The sequence below is a fragment of the Halichoeres trimaculatus genome, unplaced genomic scaffold (genome assembly GCF_033239565.1).
Source record: "Halichoeres trimaculatus isolate MK-OKI-2021-1 unplaced genomic scaffold, fHalTri1.1 fHalTri1_scaffold_13, whole genome shotgun sequence".
Taxonomy (NCBI): domain Eukaryota; kingdom Metazoa; phylum Chordata; class Actinopteri; order Labriformes; family Labridae; genus Halichoeres; species Halichoeres trimaculatus.
This window is the reverse complement of record NW_027437191.1, coordinates 21,188,888-21,213,365: the sequence shown is the minus strand read 5'-3', so window position 1 is coordinate 21,213,365 and position 24,478 is coordinate 21,188,888. Positions and strand designations below refer to the sequence as shown.

General features: G+C 38.6%; 3 protein-coding genes across 3 annotated transcripts in view; 1 reads left to right on the top strand and 2 right to left on the bottom strand.

Annotated features, from left to right (window-relative positions):
- The window catches only part of snx17 (sorting nexin 17), a 33,443-nt gene extending 20,186 nt beyond the window's left edge, over nt 1-13,257 (bottom strand). Inside the window, exons 1-3 of the mRNA XM_074684779.1 lie at nt 12,472-13,257; nt 2,604-2,678; nt 892-1,009 (exon numbers count right to left, since the gene is read on the bottom strand). Of these exons, the coding sequence (XP_074540880.1) occupies nt 892-1,009; nt 2,604-2,678; nt 12,472-12,531 (253 nt within the window). The 5' untranslated portion in view covers nt 12,532-13,257. The remainder of the gene's footprint in view (nt 1-891; nt 1,010-2,603; nt 2,679-12,471) is intronic.
- Nucleotides 13,258-13,959: 702 nt separating this feature from the next.
- On the top strand, nt 13,960-18,169 carry atraid (all-trans retinoic acid-induced differentiation factor). The gene is made up of 7 exons (XM_074685642.1): nt 13,960-14,092; nt 14,204-14,331; nt 16,286-16,354; nt 16,519-16,590; nt 16,670-16,791; nt 16,877-16,977; nt 17,149-18,169. Exons 1-7 carry the CDS (start codon nt 14,000-14,002, stop codon nt 17,251-17,253), a joined length of 690 nt encoding a protein of 229 aa, XP_074541743.1. The 5' UTR covers nt 13,960-13,999; the 3' UTR covers nt 17,254-18,169.
- Nucleotides 18,170-18,360: 191 nt separating this feature from the next.
- eif2b4 (eukaryotic translation initiation factor 2B, subunit 4 delta) lies at nt 18,361-23,692 on the bottom strand. The gene is made up of 13 exons (XM_074685641.1): nt 23,606-23,692; nt 23,119-23,156; nt 22,414-22,597; nt 22,113-22,322; nt 21,892-21,974; nt 20,318-20,409; nt 20,088-20,202; nt 19,797-19,873; nt 19,617-19,719; nt 19,399-19,526; nt 19,045-19,222; nt 18,776-18,956; nt 18,361-18,704 (listed from the first exon to the last, which is right to left on the bottom strand). The coding sequence occupies exons 1-13, from the start codon at nt 23,625-23,627 to the stop codon at nt 18,505-18,507; spliced, it is 1,611 nt and encodes a 536-aa protein (XP_074541742.1). The 5' UTR covers nt 23,628-23,692; the 3' UTR covers nt 18,361-18,504.
- Between the last annotated feature and the right edge of the window lie 786 nt (nt 23,693-24,478).

Below are 24,478 nucleotides of genomic sequence, written 5' to 3'. Positions count from 1 at the left end.
AAATGAGTCTAACCCTCTGACAAAATGTCAAACTTCTGAGCCATCTGCGTCACACCAGATTGTGTTTGTGGTCGTTCATTTTTCCATAACTACGTAGAAGGCAGTGATGTAACCCCGAGTACTTGTAGCCAAGAACACCCTGTGTGTGCGTTTGCTCCCAGACTATGAGCAAATACACACAAGAACAACGCTGCCTTGTTCTCTGTAACTGCCAGTGCTTGAGAGGATTAAAACAAACCCTCTGCATTGCTGCTTGCTCCACTTGTTCATGTGTTTACAGCAAGTTCAACCCCTGATGAGTTTGCGAAATGTGGGAAATATGCTAAAAACTATTTAATCTGATGCAGCTCAAATCAGATCCTGAACATGCGTGGATTCAAAATGTTGAGTAAGACATTATTTCTTTGCAAACAGTTCTTCACAGAGACTTTGTTTTTACTTTGAAAACCCTCCAGGTACATAATCCCAACTGCGGGTTTCTTTTTCCACATCAGGTGTGTCAGCAGAACTCAGTCTAGTCTAGTGCGGCTTTGGCTCAGAGTCCCAGCTCGCTCCGTGCTCACATCATCAGTTCTTCAGTGAGACACTTTTATGTTTTTATGTGGCATCAAGAGACATGAGCGTGTGTGGTGTGGCTGGACTCCCCGCAGACACTGAGCCAGCTCATTCCTGCAATTGTTGTGGAGGAGAAAACATTTCGAGGGAAAGTTACTCAAAAAGTCGGAGTCTGATCTTTTTTTTCTGCCACAAAAAGAACAATAACTCCTAAAATCTTACCGATCTGCAATTCAGAGAGGAATAGAGTCCAATTTAATTCCCTGACAAAACCAACCACACTGAATCGGATTTCTGCCAAAATTAAAAGAAGTCCGTTCAGCATGAATAACTCACCGGCCTGCATGTATTTCTCCAGCTGCTCTCGCCTCTGTTCCACCTCAGCAGGAGTCAGCGTGAAGATCTTCTTTGGGGGGAAGGCAGGCACCACATTGCTGCCATATTCTTTCTTTATCTGTGTATAGAAAAAAAAATGAGTGCTCAGCAGGACAGGCTGGAGGAGTGTTTGATGGCTAAATTCATTTTCAATCAATTTCAGATTTTAGAAAGCTGTTAACTTCAGCACAGAGGAGACTTGTGGATTCATATTTCTGAGAGGCACATTCATGCTGTTCAGGATGAATCACAGGTTTATTTAAAGACCAGTTTCATCGACTTGCTAGCTAAGTTTCCATGCTTAACACAGAAAAACACACACACACACATCTGGACGCAGAGTCATTCCAAGTTTACTTTGTCTTTCAGATTCTTGACTCATTCCTTCCCTATTTCTATCATCTCAGGGCTGGCAGCTTTGAACTGTGGAAGTCTTAAACTCTTGTAAATCACACGTCAAATGTGCTTTAATTTAACACAGAAAAAAAAGACATGACGAGAGAAATCACTAGCATTTTTTCCTCCTGTTTTGAAACTCCTCAGTTTCTGCACATGTGGTGTTTGGGAGGCTGGCCACAGAGAGAGAAAAAGAGGTGATTTTCACCTCAGCAGACTTGCCCTTTGGTATTTTCCGTACGTCAGAGGCTGCACTGGTCACACATACCAATAAGCTCTCACAGCAACACACGCTAAAGCCCAGGGTACACATGTATATCTGCAAAATCTGGCTTCACTTGAGCTAAATTAGCTTTTCTTATCATTAAAACTGCCTTATGTTAGCGTCTCCTAAAAGGAACAAGTAGCAGGGATGTGCAAATATGACAGAAAACAAGATACATAAGAATTCATATCAGCATCTTCTCATCCATACCACTGCGTACCCAGCAATCACTTATGTTTGGAGGTCATGCATTTGCCACAAGAAGCCCTATGGGATTGGTCCTTAAAGATTCAAGTGTGTCTTCCCCACACCCTGTTACCAGGCAACGACAGCAACTGTCAGGCTGGATAGCACAGACCTGAAGAGGGAGATAGCAAAGTTTGGCCCCTTGCTTGCTTATTTATTAATGTGCGAAAGCAGGAGACTGGGCACATCTATAAGACTGTGTTATATGCTGCAGTGTACATCTGACAGCAGAAGGAGCTCATGGGGAGAAATGTAGCTCACAAATCTGTCTCTTACAGGCAGAGCATCTTGTTTCCTGCTAAAAAAACATATTTACAAACAGACTCACAGTCAGCCACAAAACAAGATGTGTTTTACACTAATTGCTTCATTCCAAAGCCAACGAATAGCTGTAACTTTGTGAAAAAGCTGAGGCACCCCAGCACTTCCCAACAACATCTCTGTCTCAGATTAAGTTCCTTTTTCCCAGCAGGTGAAGTGAAAGAAAAGGCCAAGGACATTCCTTCCAAACAATACCAGCTATTTACATGCAATAGCTGGAACTCTGGGTGGAATAAGAGTGCAAGACTTCAAGCCACCACAGTCGTGATTCAAAGTGATAGGAGGGCGTTGGATCGACCGTGCGACACAGAGACAGGCGAAAGGTCACTCTGGGTGGATGTGGTGGCATTTAAACAGCTTTCAGAGCAAAGCACGAGCAGCTCGGTCCCCTCTGATATAAATCACACTCACAGGAACGAGTCTCTGATGAAGGCTGATGGCTCACCTGTTCATGGAGGCCGAGGAGCTGGCTGTAGCGGACCCGACAGTGCAGCACGCCGTTAACATGGATGTTGTAGGCCTGAAAGATAAAGAGGAGGAAACAGTAATACATTTTTTCAGCTTTTCTTTATAATTTAATTAGGGATGCACGATATATTATCGGCACAATATCAGTATCGACTGATAAAAGCTTAAAAACACGTTTATCGGTATTGGCAGATATGAAAATTTATGTGCTATTCAGTTAGGATTATTATTATTTTCCATCTGAAAAATAAGCTCCTTAAATAAAATGTAGCACTTCCTTTATTTGCACTGCAGAGCTCTGTGTCTGTCACCAGGTTGTTACAGTAGTTCTAAAATAATCAAATGCAACTTGGTTATGTTTAAAAATGCACTGTACATTTAAAGTTTATGTGATCTAAAGAAATTATTTTTCTGTATTTCAATACTGAATGTCTTGAGTTTGAAAAAATAATACATTTCTTATTTATGGTGAAATCAAATGTTTTTTTCTCTTGTTTTATGTGCGTTTCTTAAACAAATAAGATCGTCACAATTAGAGTTACTTATAAATGCCAGTACAGGATAGACTTGAATTTCTTTACAGTGAAAAAAACAAACAAACTTGTTATTATCGATATCAGTGTTGGTATCAGTATCGGCCAAAAGGGGTTTCGATATATCGGCATATCGGATATCGGCAAAAATCCAATATCGTGCATTCCTAAATTTAATCATACATCTAAATAAACTGGTACGGTACAATTACTTCTTATGCACAACCCTGTTACTGTTTTAGGCTTTGTTTTAAAAATATACTCTTTTTTTTTTTTTGGTGACTAAAGGTTTTTGCTTGTTAATCCTTGTTAACTAGTTCCTAACTCCTATTGGTTGTAAATTCAATCTATAAATATGGATTTTTTTATTTTTTTTTTATGTTTTTTTTTAGTGTTTTTTTTTTCTTTATGTAGGATGGAAGTGTCTAGAGATAGGCACTGTATTTGCATATTTGTTGTTCAAACATTGGTGGTTCTTGTACATGTGGAAATAAAAAAAAAGATTAATTAGAATACAAAGTTACATACTTTTAATATTTGAATCCAAAGTGGTTTCAAATCTCTCCAGGTGCTTTTCCTCGATTCATAATCTCAGTGCAGACACAAAACCACAACTGTTGACACACGGTGGAGCAACCCGAGTTAAAGTCTTGCATCACAAACTCAAGTTTCACTTCTGATTTGCACAAAAACAACAACCCAAATCTCCCCCCTATCTTCATCTTACCACAGAGCTCCATCTCTCCTTCAGTTCATTTATCAGGTCCAAACAAATGAAGTGCAAACAGGATTCTATCAAACCCTGCTGATTTCCATGGAGGGAAAACAGACCCCACAGCACATTTTTCAATCACAACAGCTTCTCCTTGAATTATGCCGGAGCTAACAAATACAGAAAGCTAAAACCTCATGAGGGATCTTTGGTTCGGTCTCACAGACACCCGCTGTCTGTTCTGCTTTGTTTTGAAAGAAAGAGAAAGATAGATTGTTGGAAAGTCATCCGTAGGAACCAACACTTGGAATCAGCAAGCCAAATTTATGCTTTCCATCATTTTCAACGCCAAGTTTAAATGTTAATCTGTTCATAATGCATGCTATATTAAGTGTTGGGAACAATGCTGGACCACTTAAAAAAACAACGAAATACTTTTAGTAAAAGCTTCATGAAAAAGTGAACCTTTAACTTTGCTCAAACACAGACTGTCTAAAAAAAAACATACTTAAAGTGCAAAGAATGAAGAGTTGTTTGGTTTCTCAAAGTCAACACTGCTCATATAAACAATGAAAACATCAGTTTTAGAAAAAAATCCCAGCAGAAAACTTTGAACACTAAATTCATTCAGGGAAGTCAAAGAAGATTCGATAAATGTGGGTGTTGATGTGATCAGTTATTTTCCAGATTAGTTTTTACAGAAACCAGTTCAATACCATGCTCATAACGGGATGTGCTGGTTCATTTTCGAGGAAATAACAGTCACCACGTTGTGTACGGTTCTGACCATGATAAGAGGAAGGACTGCTGTTTGCTTGCTTGAAAGATTTCCTTTTTGGGTGCCAAAGCAAAAACTGCCTGTGCTCTGATCTCTTTCAACGGATATTTAGAGACTTTACAGAGTAGGGCAAAATAACAAAACATCTCGAAGGCTCACTGTTGATCCACACTGAGGATACACATTTCTAGTAAACAGAAAAACAAAGCCAGTAAAACTTCAGCAGGGTGGGAGGAGAGAGAATGTGAAGGAGGCCCGGCGATTGAACTGAAAGATGCACATGTAGGCAGGATCCAGGCAGGAAGAGGAAGAGTGAGTATGCAGAATGTCTTGACTCCTTTAGACAAAACAAGAATACCACCCACGCAATCTTTTTTTTTTATTTTGCAGTGTGAGCAGTTCAACTCAGGTACAGTTCAGCACGTGATTTCCCTAAAACACTACAGTCATCCACTGCTTTTCTATATCCTCATTGTTAACTAAAATTACCCTTTAATACAGTAAATACTTTTCTTATTCTGATGTTTGCGAGATAAAGTACATGCTGACTTGATCATAAAGCTGCTTTAGCTAAAGGCAAAGAAATAATAACTGCCAACTCGTTGTAGAGTGAAAGCTCAGTTCAAAACAAAAATAACTTCATGTAGGAAATGTGTCACTTCAAATAATCACAAAAACATCTGCCAACAGGATGTTTGTTTCACCTTGTGAATCTCTTCGGTCAAAGCAAAGTTAAAACAGGAGTTCTATGACAGCCATTGGTGCCAACTAGGAATGAGTAATTGATTCTAAAAATATTTTTCTGACTTGTTTGTGCTAGCCAGTGGTTGTAATGTGATATAACCACCACACAGAGTTTGTAGGGTATTTGAAATATACATCCTTTTTGCCAATAAAATATCACAAGGTTCATAATCACATAAAAAACATCTAAATAACTAGGCCTGTCACGATAACAAATTTTGCTAGACGATAATTTTCCAAAATATTATTGCCCATAAACAATATTATTGTCAATATTATTTTGATTTTTCTCCCATTTTTTCCATTGATGATGATTGATGTATTTATGATAAATGGGATAATAAAGTGAGTACACCATATCAAAAGCAAGAAACTTTAACTAATTAAGAGTATTTAACTGTAAGTAAAAGGTCAGGATCTTTTAAATAAAATAAATTAAACAAAAATATAATAAATTTAACAAACAAGAAAGAGAAAAAAATACAATGAAAATGAAATGGACTCTCTTTTAGAAAAAATACATGTCAATGAAAATAATTAATACTAATCAAAACCAATAAAACATAGACCCTGTCTCTAAAGAAAAAAAAAATTAAAAAACAACAATAAAAACTATAGCCTAAATAAAAGGGAGTTCATACAGTTCCCGAATTGTTTGTAACATGTCCTTTTTCCCAGTCAATCCGTACTGTCTGTCAAACATTTTTAACATTTCTGGCTTTCAACCGTATTGAAGGGCTGCATTTCTTTGGCAATGTAGCTGTCTTTGAGCGCCCACCATTTGGCGCTTTTATTTCTATTTACTTTGCCGACCAAAAGCCTCAGTAAGAGCGGATTGTCAAAGAACAAGGCTCCGCTGCACCTCCCCTTCTTCTTCTTCGTCGCCACTATTTTCAAACAAATGCGACATACCAGCTCGTTGGTGTTCATGAGCTCACACTTCACTGTTCATTCTAATAAAAAACAAAATATTCCCACACTGGGACTGTGGCAGGCGGCTTAAGAACCTCATCTTTTGTGCCATCACTCATATTAGTGTGTTTCCTCCTTACCCCTCAGGACGCTCGCCTCAGCTCTCACCCTGTGTAAGCGCGAGCAGCCCCGTCTTCACCCCAAAGATCGCATTTTTGACAGATGCTCACTCTGCTATAAATCCGCTAAATCGGCTATAGAACCTATACACCCCGATGTTAAGAAAGATAGACGTAGTGAGCCATCTTCTCATTCAGCCTCTTTGGTCGAAAGAGAGGAAGAAAACAAACATGCATGCACGTGTCAGTTTATCGAGGCTGGCAAACTTACCGAGGACGTTTTTATTTATCGCTCGGTTAATCGATTTATTGATTATCGTGACAGGCCTATAAATAACACAAGAAAGCAACAGTTAAGAGTTATCAGTAAAATAGATGTGGCTCTTACAGATTTGGAAGTGAAGAAAAACGCAGACACTATTCAGTTAATTGGCAAATAGTTAGCAGTGACTATCTAATAGTATTTTTGCCTGAAATGCCTATCCCTAACGCAAACTAAAAAAAAAAAAAAACAGGTTATCAAAAGGATCTGTACCAAGACTTATAAGAAACAAAAATGAAGCTTATTTTACAGGAAAAGAAATGCACTGTTATGTTCTCAGTATACAGGAATGTGTGTTTAAATTCAGCGTCCAAGGCCTCTACATCAGTCTTGGGATTAAACTATACAACATGGAATTCACAGGGCAAAAAGCATATTGTGCAAACATTAACTAATCCTGATTAAATAGGTTGGCCTGCAAAAAGAAATCACTCAGAAGGAAAATGTGCAAAAATTTATGTTGAAGTCAAACATAATCTAGAAAGGAAAACATGAACGAACAACAGCTCAAATAAAGTTTATGAATGAGATCATTTTGATTTCAAGTATTAAGTTAGATTCAATACAAATCCCATCAACAGGTCACATTTTCACAATACACAGTGTTGACTAAATCATTTAAAGGAACACTGTTTAAGCATCAAGCATTATTTAGCAGTCACATTCTAGATGCTCCCTTGTTTACTTCTCCTGTAGCTATGGTGGCTTTGAGGACATTAAACTCCGATGATGCACAAAAGATGTGATCCTTGTTTTTGTTTGTTTGTTTGTTTTGAAGTTATTTCTTGGGCTTTTTATACCTTTAATTAGAGAGGACAGGGGATAGAGTAGGAAACAAGCAAGAAACAGCCCACCGGCTGGATTTGAACCCAGGCCATCCACTTGAGGAGTGCGACCTAGATTGTTAGGCCATCTTCGCCCCATGATCCTCAATTTTAGTAATCGAAAAAATCTATTGATATAAAATATCAGGGAAACCGCTGCAAAAATGTCTCCTCAACTGAAAAAGATGCACTTCCTTGGTCATCAGATCATAAAAAGATTTGGAATATAGAAGCAACATGCTTTGCTTTGGACCATGTGAATGGTCAGAGAACACAGATGAAGTTATGCTTTGTAATTAAATCCTGAAATGATACAGAGGATCACCCCATAATGAAAATAATCACCAGTCTCTACTTGATGAATGTCTGCTTGGGATCAAAAACGCTGTGTATTCAAGAACTTTTGTACTTTGAACTGACGTGGAGGCGTTTCTCTTTACAACACTGAATGTTTCCAGCAGCCCTGCACCCACGGGTGATGTGTGTACTTATTCTCCTTCCTTTCACAGACTGACGAGCGTTGGATGAGATACAGTCTCAGGACTTCAAAGACAGATTCTTAATAAAACATATTCAGGGTAAGCCATACTTGTGTGTCCGCACACAAATTAAAGGTGAGTTAAAGCAAGTATTGGCCAATCTGTGGATGCCCATTCTTGTGCAATCGACTTATCCTGTCACTGCATCAAATATTCATAATTTAATTCAGAGTTAATCACACAGGTATAGATGCATGGGAGTATGCATTCAACTTTCTTCACTGGACTCACCTCACCCCAAAGGCTTATCTCATGAAACAACTACCATCTCCAAACTGCATCTTGTGCACAGATGGACTCACAGGTTCCTACATGCACATGTCTGGGGAATGCTATGTTGTGAAAATATTTTTGCAGCAAGTTTTATGCTTTGTCAGTCCAGTGTCCTCCTCTGCTATTCTACAACTCTGTTTTTAAACGATGCTGCCCTGTCAATGCTAACAGACTTGATCACACAAAAAGATTGCAGAAGTTCAGTTTTATGATGTTATCATGATTGTGGTCAATGCATCAGTTATTATATCCTCTTTTATTAGAGCTGTGTTAATGTTTAAATATGTACACTTTAGAAACTTTCTGTGTACTTTTCAGAATGTTTTTTGGTATTCTTCATCCACTTTTACCAGACACTGAAATAACTCTATTTCCCAAAAACAGAGGACTCTCTCTCTGGAACAAGTTACTGTATTCTTCTGAATATGAGACTATGTGTTTTCCCAGGAAATCCCCTTCAAAAAAGTGGGGTCGTTTTATTTTCGTGGACTAGGATCACTTCCTCATCGCTCCACAAAACCTTGCTATAGTGACAGGTGACGTTTTTTTCTTACTCTCTTTTCACTTAACGGAGTGTGCTGTGTAAACACCAGGCAAACTCTGCCATGGGCAATACAGAGAGCAGAAATGTTAATGTGCAACCCTGTAGAGATAGAAATGACATCCGTCATGTAAATTAGATAAATACCATGAGGCTATTTTGTCTATTAAATAAAAAACAAGGTACAAGAGAGAACACCTTGAATTAATTCTGCTGTGATTTGGCGCTATACAGGAAATAAAAATGACTTGACTTCAGGAGGGGCAGGATGCTGCCCTTTGTATACTGTTATACACAGCAGTGTGCCTTGTTTATCATAGTTTTCTCTCCATCATGATATGACACTATGCTGCTATAAACAACAGTCTGCCTTGTTTGATATTGTATATTATCAATGTTTTAGCCGAATTTTCAAATAAAATCTTCTTGTGATTATAACAAGATTTTGTCATCGATGGTATTTTTTCCAAAACATCAGTCGTGGAAGAAGGGGATGGTCTTGTATCCAGAAAAGCTTATTAGGGCTGGGTGGGTATTGCTAACAACCTCACAATTCCATTCAATTCGATTCCATGCAATGCGATTCGATTTGATTCAATATTGATTTAAAGCTTCGATTTTTGACTGTCATGCCCATGTGAACACGTGGTACGTCACCTCACATTTGGGAGCAATAGAACAACACTGTCCTCTCCTCTATCATTAAAGGCATGAAAAAAAAATAATTTAAAAAAATGTATTTAATCCAAAAAATTCTCAAAAAATATAAGTATGAAGATATTTTTCACCAAATCTGTATTGCCGATTGGCATAACTCATGATGTTCTTAGAGGTAAGCATATTTAAAAGCCTCTTTGAGGCTCTAACTTCCCCCACATAATGTTTAAGACACTGTAGGGCTGTGCTTCATTCATTTGTGCAAGAACTAAAACTATGGGTTCCCATCAATCAATATTTAACATGTTAAATGTTGGATGAGATCAAGACAAACCTTTTGTTTTTTAATTCACACGGTTTTTAAACTATCAACAGAAACACATGATCTTTCTTGTTTCTAAGTCCAAACATGTTCTTCTTCCACAGTCAATGAGTCACTATCTCTTACAGTGGCACAAATTCTCTCTCTCTCTAAATCACCCACAAACAGCCAATAACATTACAGTAAATACCATGTGAGGCACAGAGGAAGCTACAAGTCTACGAGACTTGGGGAAGTGTGACCAAGCACTTGATTTGTCTCTGCTTGCACAGGAAAAGCACCATATTAAAAAAAAAAAAAGAACTGCCAACCTTGTTATTCCAAAAAGCCCTGTGCAAACTCTGCAGATTCTGTGGGCTGCTGGTTCCAAGGTACACAGCCCATCTCTCAGCATTACAATCAAGCAAAGTCCCTTCCTGTTGGCCGCGTACAGGAAGGTCACGATGACAGTCACACGACTGCCAGGCTGAAAGGTGAAAACCTGACGCTTTAAAGTTCCCACTGCAGTACAGGCAGGAGAGTGAGCTCAGCCAAGTGGAAAGAAGCCAGAAGTGGCACCTGAAATATTCCCTTACAAAACAATCTAACTCAAACCTGCGAGAATGGTACGCATAGAATTTAATCAATGCACACACAATATCACTACTTAAACAGAAGAGGCTGCTTCTCAGTGCGGCAGACAGTGAACATATCAATGGGCAAATAAATATATGTGTTTTTCATCTCTACAGCTGGACTCGAGATAGAAGACAGTCATCATATTAAGAGAAGCCATTGTGTGTCCACATGGGTGTCAGATGCTGCAGCTGTTATTTCAAAGCATCTGGTGAATTTGAGAGTAGTAGTGTTCTTCATCAAAACATCTAATGAACTCCAAAATTACTATTTGTTTTATTGTTTGTTCACATGGTATTCATAGCTAACAAGAAGAAATGAAACGAAGCTGTTCCCTAGCAACGTAATGACTTGTGAGCATGGATGGGGCATGTTAATATACGCTCGCTCGCAGAAGTGCTGGTATCTAGAACATCAGGAGAAGCAAGAAAGGAGCTGTCTTTTTAACATACTGCTCAGCATGCAAATTCTCTTTGATGCTTCACTAAGAGCCAGCATCTATGAATTATCTTCTCTGAGCCTAAGTGTCAAAGCTACAGTGGCCCTGAAGGTCAACTGCATGAACAGTTCACAATTTGAAAAAAAAAAATCAGTAAATGCAAAAGGGGAAATATGTATGTCAAAAGCAAAATGTTCCACAATAACAAATAAATGTTAAATGAAAAGGAAGAGAAATATGTATGTCATTCTTTTTGTTTTGAAGTATGTTTTGGAAATGCAGGAACATTTGACACATTTTTTTAATTAAAAATAAATAAATATTGAAACATATTTTGGGGAAAATATTCTCATATTTTGATAAATCCACTAATTGTATTTTATATTTTATAACAGTCTGAGTTTTTGTGACATTCCTTAAAAAAAACTAAACAGATTTTTTTCCGTTTTTTTTTTGTGAAACTTACATTTTAATGCTCTATTTTGGCATTTTGTGGCATGTGAAAGCCCTCTTCAAAATATATTTTACATTTCAAACAATCTTTTTCATTAATTGAAAAGATTGTTTTACTTAAAAAAAACACTTTCTTTCAACATTTTTGTGTCTAGAATTATATATATATATATATATATATATATATATATATATATATATATATATATATATTCTTTTGTTTTCTTAACAGAAGTGGATTTTTTCATGTTCTGTTAAAATATGTTTGTTGGTGAAATGTCTTAATATTTCATTGAATATCTTGCATGTCCAGTGATATACTTTTAAAAACCACTGAAACGTTTTCAAAATGGTCATGAAATGTTCGTCAGGACAACTGAGGTAGGAATGTTCAATCCCAAAGGCAATAATAAGTAAATCATTTATTTTAGAAAAATTAGGTAGGCAATAAAATAAAATAAAGTGCTATTTATGAAGGTTGTCTGCTGATGGAGGCACAAAGGACTACAGGCTGCTGTGTCTTCAAACTGTTGCTGTGAGAGCTACACAATAGAGTTAAATCAGTACTGGCTGTATTTTTCTCTAAATAGAAAGGAGGATTGTAATATTACAGTGGCAAATCTGAGGGAGAATTAAAGTGCTGACTCAAACCTTTAGAACAAAAGGGACTGTGTTTGTGGCTTTTGCAGTAAATACGATTTGGTGAGACACAACAACAGTGGCAGCAACATGACTGCCAGATAAAGATCATGCTGTACATTATGTTTACCCTGATGAAAAGTGAGATCTGCATTTCTGTTGATGACTCAAAGTGTCATGACCTTCTCTTCCTGCTCTTTTTAAATCTTGTGAAATATAGTACCTGCGTGGGTAGGATATTCGTGGTCTAAGTGAAGGTGTGGCTGGGTTTTAAATGCATCAGGCAGCTGTTTGCCTATGGTGATACAATTCTACTCTTCTACTTTTAGAGGTAAACAATGAAAAGCGTGCTGAATTTATCTTGGCTTGACTGAGGCCACAAGTGAAAGCAGGTGAGTCAAAAACTCAAATTATGATGCTCACCACATAAGTTGATCCATTTTCTCCCGAACGAACCTCCGTCTCAGGGATGGAAAAATGCATTTTAGAAAGAAATACTGCAGTCAGATGCCCTTAGAGAGGTCTTTGAATGCCACCACCTCCACAGTTTAGGATGGAGAAGAAGACACCACAGTTTGTCCACAAAGTCCAGCACTGCAGTGACTGTCGGAGGAGGAGGGGGCTCTCACACAGTTCATCCACTGGGTTGTCAGTCCGGGGAAAGCGGTGCCAGGCTGAATGAGACTGCCGACGACTTTACAATCTGCCAGAAAACTCATGAACCAACTAGCATTCAAATAAAACTTCTCCCACGTCAGTGTCAAACTTTTCTGACTGCCGTCCCCGCAGCAGCCATGTTGCAAGTGTCAATTAATTACACCTTCACTACAGGCGTTAAAACGTCCTTTTCGTTCACTTTTGAGTTAAAATGAAGCGACTTAAATCCACCTACTGTCGCATTAGAGTCTTAGTGTACACAAGTAACTTCATTAGCGTTAACAGATGGAAGTTTCCAGGATAAAAGGTACAGTTGCTCCTTGCAAACAACACAGCGTCGCAGAACCGTTGGCAAACCTTTCGAAATAAAAGAGAAGACGGACGCACTTGTGTCGGTTCTGTTTGGTTATTACTGCTTCCCAAGTTTTCTGGAGAAAAAATGTAAAGCGACGGAGAAAACTCGCAGATAAAATCTGATAGAAATGACAGAGACAGGGAAAGAGATGCACAAGCTCCGTCAAACCTTTCTGTGTTCAGTGTGTCTACTGGCCTAACAAGATGCATTGCAACAATCCCTGTGGGATAAACCATTTTTGTGTCAGGCGGGGGTGGTTGACCCTTATCAGTTGGAGGCTTTGACAAGAAAAAAGGTAGTTCGTGGCGTATGTTTTTCATACTAAAAGGAAATACTTGTAATTAATATATTTAATGCCCCAAAAGACTTATTTTTTCAATCATTTGTATTTTGTAAAATAATTAGAACTGGAAGTCACCACTTTTTGGTGAAACCCAACGTATCAGTGAAAGCGTAGTCAAAATTCATTAGCAACGAAAGCTGCGTCCAGATCATAGACTGTAGACTGGTCCAGATTTCCTGAAGATCAGGAAAAATGATTAGATATGACTATTTTCCATGAAAACAACTTCACTGGTGAAATATTTTGCATAGATGTGTTTTAATATTGAAAAAAAGCTCAACAACTTTGACGGAGGATTTTTTTTTAATTAATAAATAAAGACTCGGAATAAGAAAACGTCAGAAAAACGTTAGCAAAATAGTGTTATGGAGATATAAATACATCCCGTTCACAAATTACCTTCTTAATTATCAAACACGATGTTAGTAAAATGTTTTCTCCGTTGAAAAATAAGATATTTATCCTCTCAAAACTCAATAGTGAATTCATGCGTAATCACTGCGCAGCTTTAAGTTTAGGCATCTGAATTGTTGTGATGGATCAACTTCCGGTCCCATGTCCGCTTCAGCTGGATCATATGACTTCAGTCTACGAAAATGAAAGCTGGGTACAGCCAGCGGAAACCCGTGTTGCTTGTTTTGATCATAAACCTCTGTTTTTACGAAAGTTGTCAGCAGACAGTGCCGCAGGTAAGCCTTTAATTTGTCAAGTTAACTATTTTAGCCTTCACCTCAAATTGCATCCACATTTGGCTTTTGTTAACATTGTTTACCTGAACCTGTTGTGGTGCATGGTCACAGGTATGTGAGCTCTGTAGCGGGTCTGTCCGAAATGTCTCTGCAGCAGGACAGTTTTGCGCCTCAGCTGGTCCGATCCGTGGGCGATGTTGCTTCACTAATGACACATTTGGACCTGAACGCATCATCGGGTAGGACATCAGTGTTACCTACAAAGCATAACGTAAATCTAAAATTTCACTTCATTCTGTGAAGTTATGTACTGCCTGTTGACATCAAACAATGTCAAGATCTAGACTAACACAATAAACCTCAGTAAAAATAACAATTTAACTAAATAAACACTGTGTAGACATTTTTATTATTATTATTTTCAATGACAGTGTAGATTAGATTAGATTAGATTAGATAGGAACTTTATTAATCCTTTGGGAGGGTTCCCTCAGGAAATTCAGATTCCAGCAGCAAGTAACACCGTAGTACAAAAAAGATGTGCAGAATAGATAAGAGTAGAAAGAAGATAAATAAAAACACAGGTTCTATACAGCAAAATACAAAATAAATACAAACAATAGCAATAATAATAAAAATAAAAGTACTGGCAATAATAATAATAATAGTAATAATAATAATAATAATAATAATAATAATAATAATATCAATAACAATATCAATAATAATAGTAATAATAATAATAATAATAATAATAATAGCAATAATAGTAATGCTAGTTATAATAATAAAAATAGTTATAGCAGCATCAATGGGGGTTCTGACAGCAGCAGTTAAAGTGACATTCGGACAGCAGTTAAAGTGACATTCGGGCAGCAGTTAAAGTGACATTCGGAAGTAAGTTAGAGCAATAAACTCAGGGTTGTTATTGCAGTCAGTTGAGATTATTGTGGTCCATACAGTTCTATTTTACTCCTCCCCTGTCCTCCCACCCCGCCTCCTACCCCCTCCAGGTGCAGAGTTGTACAGTTTGATGGCGCGAGGGACAAAGGAGTTTTTGAGTCTGTTTGTGCTGCATCTGGGGAGCAGCAGCCTGGCACTGAACAGGCTTCTCTGTTTGCTGAGGACAGTGTGCAGAGGGTGGCTGGTGTTGTCCAGAATGGCCAGCAGTTTGTCCATAGTCCTCCTCTCTGCCACTGTCACCAGGCTGTCCAGCTTCATACCGACCACAGAGCCGGCCCGTCTGATCAGCTTGTCCAGTCTGGAAGAGTCCCTCTTTGTTGTGCTTCCACCCCAGCACACCACAGAGTAGAAAAGGACACTGGCGACCACAGACTGGTAGAACATCCACAGGAGTTTCCTGCAGATGTTAAAGGAACGCAGCCTCCTCAGAAAGTACATCCTGCTTTGTCCTTTCCGGTACAGCTGGTCTGTGTTGTTAGCCCAGTCCATCTTGTCATCCAGCCACACCCCGAGGTACTTGTAGGTGCCAACCATCTCCACATCTGCACCCTCAATGTCCAGTGTTTGACAGGGTGGTCTTGACTTTCCAAAGTCAATGACCATCTCCTTGGTTTTACCGATGTTGAGTTGCAGGTGGTTTGTTCGGCACCATATTACAAAGTCCCTCACCAGACTTCGGTACTCCTCCTCATGGTCACCTCTGATGCATCCCACGATGGCTGTATCATCAGCGAACCTCTGGACGTGGCAGGATTCAGAGTTGTAGTCGAAGTCTGAGGTGTAGAGGGTGAACAGGAGAGGGGCCAGCACAGTACCCTGAGGCGCCCCTGTGCTGCTGTACAAGATGTCTGACATGATGTCCTTCATCCGTACATACTGTGGTCTGTCAGAGAGGAAACTGGAGATCCAGGACACCAGAAGTGGATCCACTTGCATGCTCGTCAGTTTGTTCTGTAGGATGGCAGGCTGGATGGTGTTGAAGGCACTTGAAAAGTCGTGTAGAAAGCATTTTAAAGATAACAGTCTTTTCTGTTAAAAGACAATGTACGAGGAAGGCCTAGTTACACTAATAATAAAATGTAAAGTTGACAAGGATACTGATAGTGTCAGAATAGCTTGTTCTGTTTTTATCTTGCATGATACTTTATAAAGCTGGTACTCCAAGGACACAGAGACTAATGACCAAGACCCACATTTATGAACATACTGTCTTGTATTTTGTGTTTTCAGTTTGGATCTGTCCAATTGTTCACTGACTCATGTGGAGGATCTGGAAGAAGCCTCAAAAGCAGTGATAGTGTATGATTTTTCTACCCACACAAATATTATAGAAGATAACTGCTTGATAACTCAGACCAGCCAATCTCTGTGTATCTGTATCTTTGTATTTTTATTTTCTGTTGTTGGTAAATAAATGTAAAAATATCTTTCAAGGGTTTTTAACTGTATGCAATGCTTTACAGAGACCTTTCACTTAATCCTATCGTCAACATGAGTGATGCTGTATTTCAAGGATTCATTGAGCTAAAGTATCTGTAAGTAAGTAACATAAAGCAAGATAGCTACCCATTAAGTGTTTATTTTCACTGAAATCCCATTTTTATATCACCACAGGATTTTACCAGAACAGATTTCTTGTCCTGGAGGCAACACCTCCTGGGAAAAAGAGGAGGTTGAAGAGGGAAACCGTGTTTGTGAAAGCCAGAGAGATATGTGCAATCAGACCGGACAGCTGTGTGAGTTTCCATTTTGGTGTAAACCTTCATTTCAGAGGCCTTCTGGTGTATCTGTTTATTACATATTTTTTTTTACAATTCGTAGCCATTGAATGTCCAGAGAACTCACTTTGTGGACCCTACGGCCCTGGCTTCTTTGAGTGCAGCTGTGCCGACAACTACCATGGGTACAAGTGTCTTAGAGAGGTCAGATAAACCTGAAACTTTGTCATATATATGTATATATATGTCATAAATAAAGTATTTTCTATTCTATTCTATTCTATTCTATTCTATTCTATTCTATTCTATATCATTTTATCACTTAGCGTTTGTGGTCTTAGATTTTTTTAATATTTTGATTTTCTTGAACAATAGGGGGAGTTCCCAGCTCTGAAGGTGTTTGGGCCTCTTGTTGCATCCACAGTTGTGCTCTCTGTCCTGCTATGGGTCACCCAGAGGCGGAAGGTGAAGCCACTGTGAGGCTGGACTACAGCTGACTGTCTATCAGCAACAATCCACTGGGCTGAATCTGACTGTTCTGAAAGGAAAACTGATGCAACATGAATTTCATTTACTACATTTTATCCAGGGATTACCAGAGTGGAAGCAGTGTTACTACACATTTCGAAGGAGAATTTAAATTTTAAAATGTGTTGATTTTAAAAATTTTAAACGCAGTGAACTGGGGGCGAGGATAATGAAGAAGTGTTGTTTGGAGGTTATTTAGATTTGTTCATCATGCCAAAAAAGTGACACATAATGTGTTTGTAAGAGGGAAATTTGTAGTTTCAAAAAAATGTTTTCAGCATGTTGAACATGTCCCTCCATCAAAGAAAAGCTTCTTTTTTATGAATCATGATGGAAGCCACAGAAATCTAAAGTCTAACTGAATTAAGATTTAGTTTGTTAGTTTTTGTAAAATGGAAAAGAAAGAAAGAAAATGAAAGTGAGTTGAACGTTGACATTATTTGAAGTCATCACCTGCTGTTACACAAGTGTTACTACACTCTTCAATCTGCGATGATGTGAGATTCTTTCTGTTCCCTCTATTTATTATTGTGCATGGTAAAACGGGAAAGATCCTCATTTTGATGTGTAGTTTTTGATGCCTTCTGATGAGATCCAGAGAGTGGATTCAATATGAAAGCTGAAATAAACACACATTTCGCTTTGCTTGAGATTCATGCTGTCAAATCTCCATCCAGTAAACTAAATACAGACTCATAACTGACACTGGACTACTGACACTCCATGTTGATGCAATACTGCTTATTTAAGCTTTGTTTTCTCTTATTTGTGTTACAATTTGTACAAAACTGAAATTTAAAGAATGCAAATATAATCTTTTGATTTTATTGGACATGACAATAAATGATCTTTGAGCTCGTTTGCCAAATAGTGTTGTGCTATCTGTCTCATACTAAATCTGCCTCATCCAGTGGATAAAAACATTAAAAACTAAACTGAGCAACAGGAGATCATTTTGGATGACACCTGCTGACAATATATTGAAATAAACAGAAATACCCCCCTTTAAGAATAAAAACTCAGTATGTATGTAATCCCAACAATTTAAAGACACACGGACTCAGTTTAAAAAAAGTGTATGCCATTTCAGATAGATATTTATTGCATGCTAAAAGCACGATTATTTTGTGTTGTGTGCAGGCAATTAAGTGCACATACTCCTCTGTGGAAACAAACAGTCTCCAGGATCAGGCAAGAGGCCATTCACTGATCCACATTTTTGACTCGTAGCACCACAGGGACTGAAGTACAGGGGATCATCCCCAGGTCTGTGATGACAAGGTCCACAAAATCAGGCGGCGTCACGTCGTATACTAGGTTCAGCAGACCGAGAGAGGGCACCTGCTGCCAGTGCTCCAGCTGGGTTTTTCCTTTCCTGGTCACGATGAGGTCATCAGGATCATCTGCAAAAAGCAGAGGAGTTTTAAATCAAGTGTTGAAATGCACCTAACAAAGGGGAATCTATTTTTCTTACCTAGTTCATTGGACACAAAGGAGTCTGTCTGCACCCTCTCGCAAAACTTGTAAGTCTCACAGCACACCAGCACAGGCACATTAAAGGCTTTGGCCACAAGAGCTATTTGTGACGTCCCCACTCGAGACATGACGTAACCATTGGCCAGCAACGCGTGAGCACCAAGGAACACCTTCGATACCTACAAGGTCCACATTGAAGACATTTTTACAACACTGACAACATAATTCATCCAGAGGATTTTAGCTGCTCTTCAGGGCAAAAAATACCTCTGGCAGGATGTACGAAACAGCGGAGATAAGGACGTAGGTGCAGCTGATGCCTCTCTGGACCAAACGTCTCAGAGCCTCCCGGCCTTCCAGTCGAGGTCTGCTGTCCACCACGATCACACGGAACTTCCTTTTCTTCTCAAAGGCCTCGCACAGGATGTGGTTCACCAGTGATGAGCTGAGCAGACAGGGATTGGAGCAGAGATGAAAATGGGAGTGGAAGGAAGTTAAGAGACAAGAAAAAGGACAGAGAAAGAGCTTAAAGTGGCACACTTAAAAATGTAAGTAACAGATGCACACATACTAAACTATAAGAGGAAATATGACTTTGTAACATTACTTTGTCTGGCTTACCATCCATATACTAAGATGACATCCCCATCGCTGATCTTTTCTATGGAGTACTTGGCGATAGCTTTAGCAGCAAGGACGATTTTCTCATTTATGTAGCACTCGATGCAGTCCAGCAGTTTGCTTTTTGCCTGAACAGAAAAGAATAAAGTACACAAGGGTTTAGATCTCAACAAAAAAGATCCAGTTAAGTCCCTTTATAAATAATAAGTTAGTTCTACCTCTTCTTCTCTGCACTGACTGGGAATATTGGAGATCTCCTTCTTGATGTACTTGATTGCATTACCCATGCTGGCTGAGAGAGGGCGACATTGATTCAAAAAGCTGCAAGAAGAACAAAACAGCAGAATCAGATATAAGCTTCAAGGCCAAATTTCAAAGATGAAACAGAAATTTAGTACCTGATATAAGGTTTCAGCTTGTTGACCAAGTCTCTAGATAGCTCCTCATTGGGAGGTGTTGTATAGTCCCTTATTACCTGAAGAGGAAAAAAAACAAGCACCGGTTTAGCAAAAGTTGAGAATGATATGACAAGTGACAGCAGGAGTCACAAAACTTGAAACTTGTGTCGTGGGTTGTATTGCACACACCATGAAGCCATGGGCGAAATTTGCCATTTGAAAGTGAGGATCAAATACAGAGATGGCCAGTGGGATTGTTAAGCCATCAGCCTATAGTTGAGTTGTTTGTACCTGTTTGAAGGCATGAAGCAGGGCAACAGAGCGAGCATTCGATCCTGCAACAATTCCCTGTGAATACTGGAGACCCAGCTGCACAATAGCAGGATGAATCACTGTTGAGGGAATGCTGCAACAGAGAGAAACAACACATTTACTGTCATCAGTGTGAATAAACTACAAGGATCATCTCAAAGCAGCCAAGAAAAAAAACAATTGTACAGTGCAGTAAGATGTCAAGTTACCCAAGTAGCTGTGTGAGGGGAGCTTTGCGACTGTACTGGTGGAGGTGAGAGAACAGGCTGACTTTGTAGCCATAGTCTGACCGGAGAGGGATCTGAAAAACAGCAGATTAATAAAAAGGAATAAAAGTGAATAAATGTTATTTCAAGGAATTATTTGAATTATGTAGTCCTCACAAAGACCTGGTATACAAAATCAAATTTGCTTATTGAAACATTTTAAGTGAGTGAGGAGCATCATAAAGAGCAAGTTTTTTGTGTACAATAATTCTTGAATCAAAATTTACTCTCTGTTTTGTTTGTATAGTATGTGATCTTCCTTTTCCACAATGTTAGCAGGTTCTCCCTTCTTCTTCGTGTTTGTTTGGTTGGCAATATTTATTTATTTATTCTTTTCTGTCCCCATCAATGTGCTAGACTGTCTTGTTGTTTGTCACATATTGGTGTTGGACACTTGGAAAAAAATAAAGTATGAAAAAAAAAGATTAATAAAAATGACGTTTCCACACAGTCAAAGAGACATTCAAGTGTTGAATCAATTTCTCTCCAAACACAAAAAGAGCAGGATTCGACATTAAAATGAGCACAGCAAGCAAACCACGCAGCCGAATGACAAACCAACGCTTTCTGAACTGACCAAACATTCAGAATAACTTTCCTCCTCAGTTATTAAGTCGTATTTAAGCTAAAGTTAAACACAAAACAAAAGCAGACATGTTAATGGCACACATTTAGGAGAGTTAGACCTCAATGTTTCCAGCAGCTGTGCACTCTGGTGGCTGAAAGAAATATCAGGCATGAGCACATGCAGGAGTGATTCACAGTTAATGAGAGCAGGGACAGAAAAACACACCCAGTGTTTAAGAATGATTGAAGACACCGGAATAAGTTGTAGTTAGCCTCTAAATTTAGACAAAGATAAATGTCTCATTCTAACTTATTGAAAGTATTTTACACAAACATTACAGAATGAAATATTTGCAAAAAAGCCATGATTAAAACAAGTAGATAAAAGCAGTCCAAGGTTAGTTTGTATTATTACCAGAAACACTCAGAATGCCTTCATTCCTGTTCTGTATTTTCTATTATCTGCTGTGTACAATGAATTATAGCCCACAGATGTATACCAATAAAATAGACCCCCCAAGAAAAATATTTTTTTCGGTTACTGATGTTAAGAAGTTGAATTTTCATATCTTCATATTTCAATTTCTACATGAAATGAAACACTTCCTGTTCAAAATTTAATGTTATGGCTTAAGCTTCTGAAAAATCACAAATCAAGCATGTGAAAACTTTCAAAATATTGCCTATAATCAATCCAAGAAAGGATTTTAAGAACAGAATCTTCTAACTTTTTAAAAGTATGTTCATCAAGACACTATATACTTGACTGAAGCTCCTTTTATAGATTTTAATCAGCTGAGATGTATTTTGGTCAAGAGTGAAACAAAAATTCTCAAGCATAAAGTGCTCTCAAAGTTTGACTTGTAGCATGTGATTGTTGCATCAGGTCCAGAAGAATCCGACTTACAGCTTGCCTTGAGATTTTACAGATGGCACATGTAGTAGCATACCTGTTGTCTTTCCAATTTCTTTGCCAGTTTCCTTAAAACCTCAGGGTTGTCAGCCTGGACATGTTCTGGAATCCTCTTCACCACTGAAAACACACAAAGAGTCATTTTTTTCCACTCCAAATATCACTTTGTATAGCATATCTGTTTTTCAAGAGTCTTTCATCTTAAAATCTTTTCAGAAAGTCTGTATAATGATGATGATCTCCAGCCTGTTACATTACCTGGCTGCAGCTCACTCGGTGGTGCTTTAGGTTTCCCCGTGGCAGTCAGCTGTCCAGCATCTCCCTTCTTGCCCTGCTTGGATGCTCTCTCAGCCTCCTGCCGGGCTCTCCTCTCAGCTTTTAACTCTGCTTTACTCTTCGCTGGTTTGTCTGCTGGAGCGGGACTTTCTGATGCAGGCACAGGAACTGGAGCAGGCACTGCTGGAGTAGCTGAGAGAGAGAAGAGGGTCAGAGTTCATGACCACATCTGAAGAGGAACACATTTCCAGGTACACACTATCCATATTGATACAACGCTCACCTTTTTGTGCTGGGGGTTGTGATGTGGGCTGGGGTGCTGAAGAATCCGAACTGGCATTCTGCTTCTTTACTTTCCCACCTTCCTGAGAAGCCTTTTCTTCTTTCTTTTCTTTGTTTTTCTTCTGCTGCTTCTTCTCTTTCCTCAGTCGCTGTTTCTCTTCTTTGGTCAGCTCTTTGCCTTCAGTCTAAAAAAAATAATACCTCAACATTAAAACTATGACTATGACCATGTTAATCCATCACTGATCTCCCTGGCTAGGACATAAACCCTTTTTAATCATTATGAAGGAGTCTATAAATATGCATGTATTCCAAATGTTTATTCATACATGTTTACATTCATCCCTGTCTGAAAACAGAGACTGAAAGCCACACAAGAAGCCTGAATCAATTCTCTTATTCGCACATGTTTAAAATAGTAATACATATCTATAGGTATTGCAGACATGTAAGTTTATGATCAGTTAGATGACCGAAATTAACATTTTAAATGTCGAAAACTGGTGTATTATGACAGTATTTAGGGCATTTAAGTCAGTTCTTTTGAAAAAATAAATAAATAAATAATAAATAAAATAAGCCTCTCTAAGCGTGACTGAGTAGTTTAATGTACCATAAAAAGATGGACAGGTCGTTAACACCACCTTAAATTATACTGAAATATATTCTCAGACTTTGTCACCTCTTCAGAAAATAAATGACTAACCTTGGCTCGTTCAATTTCATCCGTCTTGCAGGCTCCCTCTGTGAAAGAAGATAACAACAGAGTCACATGCAGCTCAGACAGGAGCAGCCTTTAGTGAAGGTGATGCCGTCAGCGGAACATATGACACTGGACTTTCTACATTTGCATCATGCCAAAGAAACCAGTCTAAAATCCTCTGGGCTCATACGATCTTCTCAGTAATTAAACAGCCAATACCAGCTGTACTCCTCTTTCTGTTACTTCTAAAATCAAAAGAAAAGATGATGCAATAACGCGATATATAGCCACTCAGTCTTGCGCACTGGTCTCGTTTATCTGCTTGCTTAGCAACATTAGCATTACGAGAAATACCGTTAATACAAGCCAGACTCAAAGCCTGACAAACAGTGGTAATAGAAAAAAGAAGCCCTGTCCCTCGGCTAGAGGGAAATTTATCAAAATATCAGGAAACAGATTTAAAGTCAAGCTCTTCACTCTGAAAACTCACCTGTGTCTCCACTGTCAGCCATGTTTACGCTGCCGCTTCACTTCCGTCTTCTGCCCCAGAAACTAGTGCTTAGGAAAATGTTCGTCTCCCCCCAGTGGTGGATGAGTGTAACTTCACCTACAGTGTAACCGTTATTCCTCAGCTTCAATGTCACAAGATCTATGTGGTCAGGTCAAGAGGCAACATCTGGTTTGGAAAATGAAGCCTATGCAGAAGTGACAAAAGTTGCTGTCTATTGAGAATCTACATGAGGCTGGCTGCAGAAAGGCCAAAAGCAAATAGACACCAAGCCAAAAAAAAATTCTGACTTTTATGGCATTAAAAAGCCCATTTACAGCCAGGTCCAAAAACTAGCTTGGGTCTGAAATGCTAGTTTCACTATCAGCCCACATTGTACAGGGGTGAATTTTTCACTTACATGGCAGCTTAGAAGCAACAGGAATTGTCTGATTGTCCAATCAGAGACACAGCTCAGCTCACATGACAGGCTATTTTCCTTCATGAAAACACCTTTATAGGAGTCCCCCTGATTGAAACACTCCTTTTGTCTCATCTTAACACCTAACAGTATCACGGCAGAAACAAACAAACAAAAAAATTAAAACATCATTTTACACTGAGGGTAAAGAGATAAAGAGACAGACACTGGTGTATGAGTTTAACAGTGCAGTTTTATTAACTAAACTTCTGTTGTGTCACAAAAAATGTTGGGATATAATTTTTAAAAGATACAATCAAGGTGCCAAAAAACATTCTGCTCTCAAAGGAAGCATATCATCCCAATACAAAGACATAATTGTTTTTATAAGAAAGTGAGAGTTTGTCATAAAAAACAACTTTAACAATATTAATAGGTTTAATAGCTTTACTAAA